Source organism: Netta rufina (assembly GCF_964035555.1).
Source record: "Netta rufina genome assembly, chromosome: 10".
In the NCBI taxonomy this organism is placed as follows: Eukaryota; Metazoa; Chordata; class Aves; order Anseriformes; family Anatidae; genus Netta; species Netta rufina.
This window is the reverse complement of record NC_140133.1, coordinates 12804031-12817132: the sequence shown is the minus strand read 5'-3', so window position 1 is coordinate 12817132 and position 13102 is coordinate 12804031. Positions and strand designations below refer to the sequence as shown.

Below are 13102 nucleotides of genomic sequence, written 5' to 3'. Positions count from 1 at the left end.
CTATATTAATGTCACTCAAGTCCCTGGGAGTTTGTAACTCTGGTCTACCTGTAGGGAGACACGGCACCTGAAGGTATATGTGAGAGCTTCTAGCTGAAGATGAGGCTATCAAATATTTGTCTATTAATTAGTATGAATATGGCAAAGGGATTACAGAAAGGCAATGATAATTTTTGAGTTATACAGTACATGCAGTTATGTGTATACTCTTAGTCTACTTTGTGGTCCTTTAATGGTATATTTCAAATTACTCAACACATGTGAACTGAGGTTTACAGTAACTTTAGGAAAGCAGAGGGGAACAGCAACCTGTTCCTGCCTGCTGGGAGGAAACAGAAGGTGATTTTGCCCTGGCCTGGCCTATGGCTTCTGTGTGCTCAAAGATTCCCTTTCTGAGCTTGGCTGAGCCTCCTTATTTTTTTCTGCTCTCTGCTTGTTTGCAGAGAAACTGGGACTATGAATGAGCAATTGTTCTGTCTTATTCAGTGGGGATGCAGATGTCATTTCTAGGTAGATGACCTCACCGCTGGAAAAGCTCAATGCAGGCAGAGCAGTCTGTCAAACCACGCATCTGCAGTCATTGTATCAGATCCTGACAGTGGATATAGAAGTAGTGAATTTTTGTAGTGAGGTTCCAAGCTTGCCACAGGCTAGTGTCCTTCCTATGAGCTGCGGTACCTCGATGCCTTCCTCGTAACACAGACACTTGTCTGAAAACCTTTTGTGTGGCTGCAGATAGAGGCAAGAGAACATCAGAGCCTTGCGAGGAAGAATGTGCAAGACGTGTGTGTCTAAGTACAGTGGCTTTTGAGTGCATAAAGTTTCTGATGTCTGTTGCTTGCTCTCCTGAGCAAGATACTAGTTAGAATCTTGTCAAGTCTCTCCTGGCAATGACAAATTAGATTTGTGGCTTTTTTTTTGTTTTATCCTTCAGCTTTGACATCAACTTGGGATGAACCTATGGCTTGAGCAGTAGGTCCTGGGCACATTTTTCTTTTCCTAGGAACGTGAAGGAGAGCTGCTCAGAGGTGAGATCAGGATGGCCAGGGGCAGCCAACAGGAGTGACCCTGACCCAGTCAGCACGGGGCTAACAGGGATTTTGGGGAGGCTGAGCTCAGGCACCCAGAGTCTTCAGCCTCTGCACAGGCAGCTGTGGAGGTGCAGAGTGGAGGCACCTACAGTGGTATTGCAACAAATACCAACTTCCCCAGAGCCAAGTGTGGCTGGACAGCAGTTCCCCATCCTTGCCGTTGGAGATCCGATGCAAAATTGCTCCAAGGAAAGCAGAAATTTGCCTAGTGGAAGAATCACAGCACCATCTGCTGGGACTTTCGTTATTTCTACCACAGAGTTCTCCATTTTGCTCAAGACTGGAGCGAGAGAAACTCTCCCAAATAACTGGGGGGGGGGGGAAAAAATGCACACCACTCTTTATGCATCAACTACCTTTGTAGGTTTTTTTTTTTTTTTTTTTAGTACTTCCACCACCTTCAGCCACTTGCTTCTTCCTGTTCTGCCTGTCCCTCTGTTGGTGACACTGGCAGCAGGGTGAGGGTTGGGCCAGGTGGTCGTGAAGGCCTTGTCCAGCCTTAATGATTCTAGGTAATTATTGTAGGATTTCCTGCTGGACTTCCTCCCTTGGGTTCCCTCTCTGAGGGGCTGGGGTGAGGGAGCAGCACAGCCAGGATTTCAACGTGGGGGAAATAATTTGCATCCATCAGGGCTGGTTCACAATGCTGTTTTCATGATCCTAATAGCAGTGCATGGGCTATTTTGCCAAAACATTCACATTTTGCTACATCATTCACATATTCCACCTCTCCCACCCCGGCTGCAAGTTTAGGAGCGCTCTGCACTGACACAACTCCCCTGAATTAACATTAATAACAACAAAACAACTCCAGCGGTGCCTTTGTAGGGCAGCACAGCCCCAACCCCACTCCTGCAGCAGCTCCGCTCCGCAACTCCACTCTCCGCCTTTTCCCCGCCTCCCGCTCCGCTCCGCGCTCCGCGTTTCCCCGCGGGCCGCGCCGGCCCCGCCCCGCGGCTCCGGTTTCAGCCGCTGCTACAGGGACCCCCAAGATGGAAACGCAGGGGCTGCCCGCCGCGGAGGCGGCCCGGGCCCGGCCCGGCGCCCAACATGGCGGCCCCGCCGCGCCGCCCGCCGCCCCGCCGCCCGCCTGGCAACCGCCGCCCGCCGCCGCCTCCTCCTCAGCCTCCTCCTCCTCCTCCTCCTCGCCCGGCCTCTACGTCAGCTTCCCGGTGCTGCTGCTGGAGGAGAAGCCGGAGCCTGGCTCCAGCCCGCTGGCCGGCCCCTGCGCGCCGCCGGCGGGGCCGCAGCCGCCGCCGCCGCCGCCCGACAGCGACGGGCTGCTGCTCGTCTTCAACGTGGTGCGCGGCGCCGCCGAGGCCGGCCCGGGCTGTGGGGAAGCGGGGCGAGAGCAGCAGCAGCAGGAGGAGGACGAGGGCGAGGCCCCCGCTTCTTCTTCGCCGCCTCCTCCTCCTCCACCACCACCACCTCCTCCACCTCCGCAGCCTCCGTCCCCGGCGGCCCGTGAGGTGACGGAGGATGATGATGAGGAGGAGGAGGAAGGCTCCTTCTCGGGCACCATCACCATCAACAACCAGAGCCTGGTGGTGCGCATCGAGAACGGCGTCCTGACGCTGGGGCCCGGCGCCGAGCAGCAGGCCGCTGGCTCCGCGCTGCCTCCTCCTCCTCCTCCTCCTCCACCACCTCCTGCGGCCGCCTCGTCAACCTCAACCTCCTCCTCCGAGCCCCCGGGTGGGCCCCGGCCGCGCTCCCCGCCGGCTTTCCCATGCCCGGAGCCCCGCTGCGGCCAAGCCTTTCCCCGCAAGCAGCAGCTGCGGCTGCACCGCCTGACTGCTCACGGTGGTGGAGGAGGAGGAGGAGAGGAGGAGGACGGCCGGGGGGCGGCGGTGGTGACGGCTGCCCGGCCTTTCAGCTGCCAGGTGCCGGGCTGCGCTTGGTCGTTCGCCACCGCCTACAAGCTGCGGCGCCACCTGCACTCGCACGACAAGCTGCGGCCCTTCGTCTGCTCCGCTCCCGGCTGCTCCAAGCGCTTCACCACCGTCTACAACCTGCGGGCCCACAGCCGCGCCCACGAGCAGGAGGCGGCGCACAAGTGCGAGGCGTGCGGGCAGCGCTTCCCCAGCGCCGCCCGCCTCGCCGCCCACCGCCGCCGCAGCCACCTGGAGCCCGAGCGGCCCTACCGCTGCGATTTCCCCGGTAAGGCAGCGCCGCGATGGTCCCCTGGCTTTTTCGTGCCTTTCTTCGCCCGTTGGGGTTGGCACCTGATAGGGATGGGGGCGCCCGGCCCCGCCCGCCGGTTGTTTTGCAGCCCACGCTCGGTTTTGGGATCGCCCTCTGGGTCTCCAGCAGGCTCCTGTTCCCCCACCGCCTCGGTTATCTGGGAGCTTGGCATCTTCCTTACGGCTTTGGTAGCCTGAGGTTGAAGCACAGGTCTTTGGCTGTGTGCCCTAGGCCGGGCTCTACATGTTCTCATCACTCACCTTGTCTAAGTAGCTATAATTGATGCAAATAACATAAAAAAACAGCACAATCATAGTTTTTTTCTTTGTATCTGGATGTACTTTCCAGGAAGACAATGAAGGTCGCTAACTAAAACAAAACAAAGCAACACACCTTTCCTGAACTACTCCTGTATCAAGCTGATTCGCTGTCTCCCTTCTTTCCTCAGGCTGTGAAAGGACCTTCATCACAGTGAGCGCGTTATTCTCCCACAACCGAGCCCACTTTAGAGAGCAAGAACAGTTTTCCTGTTCCTTCCCTGGCTGTAACAAGCAGTATGACAAGGCCTGCCGACTGAAGATCCACATGAGGAGTCACACAGGTATTCATAGGGGCAACTTGCGCCTTGGGGAAGTAGAAGAGAAAGTGTCAACAGTGAAATTCAGTTTGCTGGAAAGACTGACAGTCTTGAAGAGAGGAAGAGAGATATGAGTTACTTAAAGGCAGTGAAAATGCTTGATACTTGGGATTCTAGGAGTCCACGGGACATACTGCCCAAATCTGAGATAACAATTGACATGCAAGAGATAAAGCTTTTGGCATGTGAGCTTGTTCATAAAAATCATCATAGCTCTATTCCCAAGTTCATAGACGTTCAGATCACTGTGTAAATTCTAATCTTGTTCAAAATAAGATGCTAAAAATGATACTCAGAACATGTAAAACATCTGTACTAAGATTTGGAACAGCACAAAGATATATTTCAACACAAGCAAGCACTCCTGACTTGGAAGAACTACTGCTAGGCTGAAATCCAACATTTTAGTGTTTTTAAGACAATTTTGTGTACTTGCTAGTGTCCTCTGTTTTCCTGGTTTCATGGCTTTACAATATGTTTCAAGAAGTGTCCCTTTGTTAAGTGAAGGTTAATAGAAGTGGTGGAAAATACAAGTACTTCATTATACTGTAATCAACATGTATTCACAGGTCATGGAAACAGGAAAAAATCCTGTCATGTTTCTGTTTTGAACGATGTCATCACTGGTTATTGAAGCAACTTCAAGATAGCTGTGGGTTATTTGGAAAGAGTATTTGGGAGAAAATTAGGAGAACACTGTGGAAGGTCTGGTGTTAGAAAACAAACAAGGCAGGATGGACCGTGATTGCTGAACGAAAAAAGAGCACAAAACCAGGAAAGACCATGTGTTTTGACAAGCACAAGATGGATTGATAACAATCCTTGCTCCCACGTACACGTGAGAAAAGGCAAAGTCCTTGTGTTAAACAACGTTCAGACTTCAGGAGAGGGAAGGTGGTATCGCTACTCAGAAATCATTTGCCTGACGGGGTGGTCAAGTCTTCTTGTCTTAATCTGATTGAATTTAAGTAGCTTTTGAGATTTCTTGATAGCAGTGTGTAATTTGGTATTATATTATTAATGTAACCTTTCTTTGCTTAAGGTGAAAGGCCTTTTATTTGCGACTTTGAAGGCTGTGGTTGGTCTTTCACCAGTATGTCCAAGCTGCTGAGACATAAAAGGTAGCCTTTTCTGGTTATGCTCTTCTCAGTCACTTGCTGTTTATTATTTTTTCATTATTATTGCAGAAGTTAAGCAGCGGGTTTAATCTTGCCATTGGTGGTTTCCTTCCTTTGTAGGAAACATGAAGATGACAGGAGATTTACGTGTCCAGTAGAAGGCTGTGGGAAGTCTTTCACAAGAGCAGAACACTTGAAAGGCCACAGCATAACCCACCTTGGTACAAAACCATTTGAGTGTCCAGTAGAAGGTATAGTTCAACTTTTGCATTAACTGATAATTGGTGTATATATAGCCTAAAGGTTGTGTGCTTTTCCCCAGACACAAGCTAGGTACAGGATCAGAGAAATTCAGACTGAGTCTTCTAACACAGTTTGAAGAGGTAAAACAGAAGACAAGTAACTGAATTTAACTGAGTGATCATTTTCAAATTTATGGATTGCCAAGAAAACAGGGCTTGCTCTAGGTTGATTTTTTTTTTTTTCTTCATGCTAAAAAAAACCTGCTTTACCCTGGAAAATCCAACTTTTGATGCTCAGTTTCTGCAGCTCAGCATCAGAAGCTTGGTTCATCAAAAGCAGTGAAAAGTACCATCCAACACTTCCCAAGGCTCCATTTTGCTGCCGTGATGTGATCTCAGGTGTTCAGTTGTTGCTCTGTGATAGGCTCTGCTGCTGGAAAGGCAGTGTGTTTTCTGTTGTGGTTTGTGGTCACATGGGAATCTGAGTTTCTTAGCACTACATCCATTGCTTCAGTAAGATTCCAGGAATCTTACTTGCAGGGGAAGCAGGCGATCAGGCCCAGTCAGCATGGGTTTATGAAAGGCAGATCCTGCTTGACGAACCTGATCTCCTTCTATGACAAAGTGACGCGCTAGATGAATCTATAAAGCTTTCTGTATCTTTTTTGCAGGCTGTTGCGCAAAATTCTCAGCACGTAGTAGTCTGTATATTCACTCCAAAAAACATCTTCAGGATGTGGACTCATTAAAGACACGTTGCCCTGTATCAAGCTGTAATAAATTGTTCACTTCCAAACACAGTATGAAGACACACATGGTCAAACAGCACAACTTCAGTCCAGGTAATGAATTTTTTTCAAACTGTGGCAAGGTGCAGTCGAACACCTAAAAGTTTCTAAAAGCTTCCTCCTTTGATCTTTCATATTCTTTCATCCCCGTTGTCTGATGAAAAGGGGCCCGAACCCTGCCCAGAAAGATGAGTTGCCTTTACTATACTGTTGCTGTTTTATCTTCACTGTGTTCCCTAGAGCAGATGACAGTATTGTCTGTTTGTGCACTTTCTTATCCATGTTTATGAGCAGATGACAGTATTGTCTGTTTGTGCACTTTGTTATCCATGTTCTTGTATCCTAATAGCTCGTTCTCCTGATAAGTCATAGCATTATCTTCTTTGTTTGTCCTAGCAATTAAAGATGTTTAAACTGTATTCTGCTGCAGATCTCCTAACTCAGCTTGAAGCAACCAGCTCCCTCACACCCAGCAGCGAACTTACTAGTCCGGGACAAAGTGATCTCAGCAACATAGACCTGGTGTCCCTGTTCTCCAACGTGTCAAGTAACAATTCTGGAATTGCAACAGATATGGCGTTAGTGAACTCTGGAATAGTCACGATAGATGTTGCTTCGGTGGGCTCAACTCTCGGAGGAAACCTGCCTGTCAGTAACAGTTCTTTAAGTCAGGCGGTTGATCCCTTGATACTGGTGGCCAGCAGTGACATGCCGCAGAGCCTGGACAGTTCTCTCTTGCTGGGAACCAGCACAACAGTTCTACAGCAAAGCACTTTAAATTTGGATGATGTACAGACTGTCAATGCAGAAGCCTTGGGTTCGCTAGCGTCTCTGTCAGTGAGGAATTCCAGTCAAGATGTGCACAGTTTGACATCCAGCAATAATTTAACAATTGACACAGCCACTTTGACTCCTTCTAGTAGCCTTGGTGGTACCAACGTGCCTGAGTTACTAACGCCAACTAAAATTGAACGGAATTTGCTTCCCAGCTCGGACGTTGTTGGTCAGCAAGAGGGCAGCAAAGTAGTGACTCAGTTTGTTTTCTCCAACCCTCCAGGAAGCTACAGTGCTCAGAAAGAAATGGATCTTAGCGCAGTCACTGGCAGCTCGTTTTTGGTATGCAGTAGCTATACTTGTTTGCCTTTAGATGAGTGAGACACCCTGAATTTATCCATTGCTACTTACACCTTATAGGCAGACTCTTTTCTTGGAGTTTGCAGGTGATGTGTTTCGACTTTTTTTGTTTTGGATGAAGAATGTAAGATGTTATGTTGAATTGTGTGTTGTCAGAAGTACAATCAACATGGTGATAAGTTCTGTTAAGAACAGTTGGAATTCTGGTGGTGAGAGTGGAGGGAAAACCTTTCAAAATAAGGGATTTAAAAAATAACCATCCATCTGAGGATGAAATGGGATGTACAAGAAAACCCAGGAACAAGATGATCTCGTGTACATTACGTGTACATTAGATGCAGGAAAAGATTTAAGTTAGGAGAGTAACTGAAACGTTTTCATCTTAGTCCTCATTCCCATAGCTGTTTCAAATAGTCATTCCTTTCTGCTTTCTTATGTTATTGGAAGCCTGTTTATTTACAGCATGAGGTATTCTTTCTATTGTGATGATTACCATATTAAAATCTGAAAGCTTATAAATATGGAGCTAACTTCCTTTTGTGTTGAACTCCAGATATTAACTACATGCAGGTAAGTTACTGAAACCCTAATGTGAACAGCATGGGAAACTGGAATTCAGTGTTTGCAATATAAAAGATAACCATGACTGGGAATTCATTAGTCTGTTCTCATTGTCTTGGTTAGTTCTTGCATTCAAAACACTTTGCACCCTTTGCCCCTCCCCTCTTTATTTTTTTTTATCCCCTCAGGAGAGCAGTGGGTCTGCAAGAACAGACTACAGAGCCATTCAGCTAGCCAAGAAAAGAAAACAGAAAGGGAATGGGAGCAGCACAGGTGAGAAGATGCTCATTTTGTTAAATTTGTTAAACACAAGTATTTAGGGGTTTTGGCAGTGAAATGGGAGCAGATATCAGAGTACATTCTTAAATAACCCATCCATTTATTGGTAGTTAAAATAATTATGCCTATGGTTTACCATCGGTTAGTAAGAAAATGACGTTCTGTGGAATATCAAATTCACAGTAAGTTTACAAAGAACTTTGCACCCTATGTTCTGTGATGTTTAAAAAGATGATCCTTCCGTTTCTTCATTTGCTTTTTATTTTTTCTTATTAAAACGAATATAAAAAAGTTAAGGTCGCTTTTGGTCTTACATTGTGGGTTTTCATTTATTCTGTACAGACAATGAAAAGATCAGCTGGATTTCTCTTGCTTCTGTTTTTCGCTTGGTAACAATGTTTATGCAGTGTTAAGGAACTTATTTTTTCAGTTACCCAGAAATACTCAAACATCTCTGTTAGATTTTAGTCTTGTAAAGAGCAGGGTGAAATTTAGGTCATGCAGACATGGAAGTATGCAAACTTCATTGCTTCACTATGCTTTTTTTTTTTTTTTCAGTTTAGAAAAATTGTGTACATGACTTCTCAGGAAATGAGTTGCAAAATTAAAAATAGAAAACAAAGTTCTAGTTCCTAATTCCTCACTATAACAAATGTGCTGGTATTTCTGTTCTACCAGAGGGGAGAGCCCTAAGCTTAGCAATTTGTGATGTGGTTTTAATGACATTCATGTAGAAAGATAACTGCTCAGTCAGCAGGTGGAGTTCATCAGCTGATTGCTGTCTGGCCTTTTTAGCTATCAGATGGTGCTTAATTATATTGCACTGTTCCAGGCATTTGCTGTGTAGTGCTAATTAGTGGTGCAGTTTAAATTAACTGCATAAAATTGAAAAATGCTAGCAAGAAACTTTGGCAAATTGCTTCTGGCTATCTAAATATTAAACCGTCTTTTTCAGGGGCTTCTGGCTCTGGTCAGAGGAAAAGCAAGGGTGGTAAAGTAAGCCCTACAAACTTTTCATCATCCAATACTGGCAGTCGACTGGGTGGCAACATTGTTCTGCCAAATGGGGGGCTGACAATAAGGGACCCTGCCACTGGAGCACAGTATGTGCAAATTCAGCTTCTACAGGTAAGAGCTGAGGAGGACAAACATGCTCGTCTCTGTTACTTGAGCTAGCACATTTACAGGCAAATCTGACTGACTGTGAACTCAGGTATGACTGCCCCTAGAGAAATATTCTGGAAGTTTACATGAAATGTGGCTTTAGGGAGGTGTAGAAGTGCCTGAGAACAGCTGGTTCAGTCATGCAACAGCTGGGGCCAGAATCCCAATGCATTGCACAAGTGGATAAGATAATTTATTTGGTTTAGTGCTAACATTCAGTCCAGTCTGGACCATATAGGCACTGTAACTGTAGGGAGCATCCTATTCAACTTCTTAAGCTGAACTTTTTCCTCTTTGAAAAAGGAAAGTCTTTCCCTTTGACGACCCACCTCCACTCCTGTCCCTACCTTCCACCAAAATTCTTGCATTGCTCTCTCTTTGTCACATATACAAGGTAAATAAAACTGACATGAAAAGTTTTCTGCAAAATGAAGTTTTAGCTTAAACTAGTGTTCCTCTAAACTACTGAAATAAGGTTTGAATTTATTTTTTTTTTTAAATACTTAATAATCCATGTGGGCTGGTTGGTGGAGCATGTTGGGCAGTACATTTTTGGTATGGTGGATATCTGCGTATTATCCAGAGGGAAGGTAAGTTCCACTTAAGATTTGGTATGGAGGAAGTTATGGACAGAGTTCTGCCTCTCTGTCCTTATAGGTTTGGATTTAAGTGGTAGTTAGCTTTCTTCATATCTTGGTGGGTCTAGGCTTTATACTAGTACAGAGTAGTTGCTTTATCAGATCTTTTAAGACTCTAAGGTTGATTGAAATTTGCTGTATTGTGCTGAGATGCTTCAGAGTCTTGTAATTGCATCATGTTTCTGCCTTCACAGGATGATCCCTCAGGAGAGGGAGATTTACCCTTTCAACTGAGCTCTCAGTCCTCCTCATCACATTCTCAGCTTACAGTGGATTTACCTGTTCACATACTTCAGGTAGAGCATGTCTAAGCTGCTGGGTTTTATTGGCTTGCTTGAAAGTGAATATAGCTTACTGTGAACCCTGATGTTCTGCCTAATGGAAATACCTCGTTTTCCATTAGGAGTTCAGAACTGCACTGCGAGTTTTATCTTGTGTATGTTACCAGCCTGTGATGCATCATAGCCACTTGTTTTTCTTCCTCTGCTACTGAGCAATGAATAACTAAACGTTACTAATTTATTACTGAAGTGCCTTATTCTTGTTTTCCTAATCCCATTCTGCAGATATTAAGTAGGTCAAGAAAGAGGATCAGAATTGATATTCTTAACTGTAACAGGCTACATGAAGGGTGGGAAGTGGGCAATAAAATCGTGGTCCTAGACGTCAAAGAGGTGTCTATATGAGAATGGCTGTTAAAGTCTGCTCAGTTCTGCAATCCATGGTTTCACTGCTTGTTAACTACTGAGTGTCAGTGGAAATTCAGTTGTTCAAATGCAGAAAGTTTCATATGGCTCAGTGTCTTGCTGCTAGCATGAATATTTTGTTATCTGCTGTTCTGGTAAGCTGCTTGTCAGTGAATATGAGCAGCTGAGAACCAAGCAGCAATGAGTGATTAACGGATATACATACACCAGATTTTCTATTTGACCGTGTGGAGCTATGGTTTTGTTAAACTCTGCCATGCAGTATTCTTACCAAGTGTGTGTGTGTCTTGGATAGAAAATAATTTCTTGTATTTGGGAGAAGCACCTTACTATGATAAATGTAGAAGTGCAGGAGTACTAGGATCATTGGCTGTGGTAGAGAGTTAACAGAGGAAAAGCAAATAGTCAGTGATCTTAAATTTTATCTCCCTTAGTAGTATTTGTGTGAAATTTTCCAAATTAAAAATGGAGTGGCACTGTCTGAGTGGGTCCCTGAAGTAGGAGAACTTTGGGTTTCCTCTAAACAGTTAAAAGCATTTCTCTGATCTTGGATAAATGTCAAGGTAGTCTTAGTGATAAGCATTAAGAGCATCTAGAGCACCACTGAACTCTTCATGCTATCTGTTTGCTTTAACAGGAGCCACACAATTCCACTGAAGATGATGCAGGTTCTGATAACTCTCAGTTCACTGGAAGCACAATAAACTTACAGGATCTGGAGTGACCGTTATTAAGAACTATTACTTGAAAACAAATTGGGCAATCATGTCTCAACAAAGTGAGATAACTGTGTGGGTCTTTTTCCAAGGAAAATATGAAAACTAGGAGTACTGGACTATGGGTTGCACTCTTTGCAATTTGCTAAAGACAGTTACAGCTGAAAGATTTTCTTAAAAAAAAAAAATGTAAATCCTACTTGATGTGCCTGTGTAGTATAACCTGTCTGCCTAATGGTCACAGAGACCGAGGCAGGCTGCTGTACAGTGTTGTTTCAGGGAGAAGTACTGTATTAAACTTCAAACTGAGGTAATATTTACTGTTTTCACAGGAAAGCAAGTATTCTACAGCTAACAAGTACAAATTTATAAACCTCTGCCTATGACAGTTCAAGCTTCCCTTCCATTGGTCTCCTGCTGAAACCAGTGGCATTGAGAAATTAAAAGCTAAAATTTGCAAGTATTTCACATGTGTACACACACAGATTGTTTTGGCCCCTGTGTTTTGGCAGAAAACTGGAATAAATTGTCACATGTAACAAAGTTAATGTCCTACACCATGAAAATGAAAGCTCTAAAGTCTTTGTTTTAGCAAGCTAGATTCTAAATGTTAACTTAGCTGTGAATCAGTTTGTAGCTCATGTTGAGTTTCTCCCTTTCCTTGCTCCTGCATCCCAAATTATCTGCTGAATTCTTCCAGCAAAACTTGAAAAAAGAACTGCAATAGAACTGTACTCACTGTAAGTGATTAGCTAAGACTCCAACAGTGTCTGAGAGAGGTTAGTTTTATCTTTGTGTTCCCTTTTTTTGGGAGAGATGTTGACCGTCACATAAATTTTAAGCACCTTGATTATATCTCATCTATGAACTGCTGCCAAGTTAGCTGTAAACTGGCCACTACCTTTTTTTTTTTTTTTTTTTTTTAATTTTTCCTTTTTTTTTTTTTATGGAACACTGTTAACACTTTTTTGTTATTGATATCACAGAGTATCACATGCATGTGGAGCTTCCGTCTGGTTTACAGAATATGCAGTTGTTAGAATATGTTGGGAGGGGAAAAGAATTGTTACTAGATTTGTCCCGTTGAAAAGCTGCAGTTTCTGCCGGGGGGGTGGGGGGAAGAGTTTGTATGTACTGTACTTCCCTGGATTGGATTGCAGACAGTTAAGTTTAGGGTTGTATAGGGGGGAAAACCACCATTTGGTTACATTTTAAGGTGGCAATTTAAATGTTTCTTATGGTAATGTACTGAATGCCTATAAAATTATGTATAGGAATTTGATAAAAGGGTGTATGTACTGTTTTTTATTCTCAATGAGGTGTGTGTATGCACGTATGTGTATATTTTTTATGAAATAAGATATGTCATGCAGAAGAACGTTGTGATCTTTCTAATCTTGCACATATTTATTTATTTTACAGTTTTACTGATGTTGAATTCACACGAGGTCATTCAGAAATGCTTTTACTTCCTGTGCCTTTTGAACTATGTATGTGTCCAGAACAATACTTTTTTTTCTGGTTGATGGGAGGGGGTGGGGGGGAGTTTACAGGTTACATTTAACTTCAGGTCCTGGTTTGTAGGCAGTATTTTATCTTCTGGTTTAACCAGTCTTTATTTTTTCTATCTTTTGCTTAACTATCTGAGCATTGAGGTCTCTCTGTTCCTCTCATCCTGAGTTTACAGCATATGTCCAGGGAATATCATAACCCTCTCAGGTGGGGTTTCGAAACCACGCTAATTGGTAGGGGATATACTTGATGGCTGTGACCACAGCATAGAATCCACTCCTGAGAGGTAGAAGGGTTGAGGAGGAATCATGCTGAAGGGACTACTGGTGTTTTT

General features: G+C 44.6%; 1 protein-coding gene across 1 annotated transcript; it reads left to right on the top strand.

The window, feature by feature from the left end:
- Window positions 1-2083: 2083 nt before the first annotated feature.
- ZXDC (ZXD family zinc finger C) lies at window positions 2084-12730 on the top strand (the record flags this gene model as incomplete). Its single annotated transcript, XM_084292516.1, has 10 exons — window positions 2084-3248; window positions 3721-3873; window positions 4952-5030; window positions 5148-5278; window positions 5941-6111; window positions 6488-7173; window positions 7941-8025; window positions 8987-9159; window positions 10028-10129; window positions 11178-12730. 10 exons carry the CDS (start codon window positions 2084-2086, stop codon window positions 11262-11264), a joined length of 2832 nt encoding a protein of 943 aa, XP_084148642.1. The 3' UTR covers window positions 11265-12730.
- Between the last annotated feature and the right edge of the window lie 372 nt (window positions 12731-13102).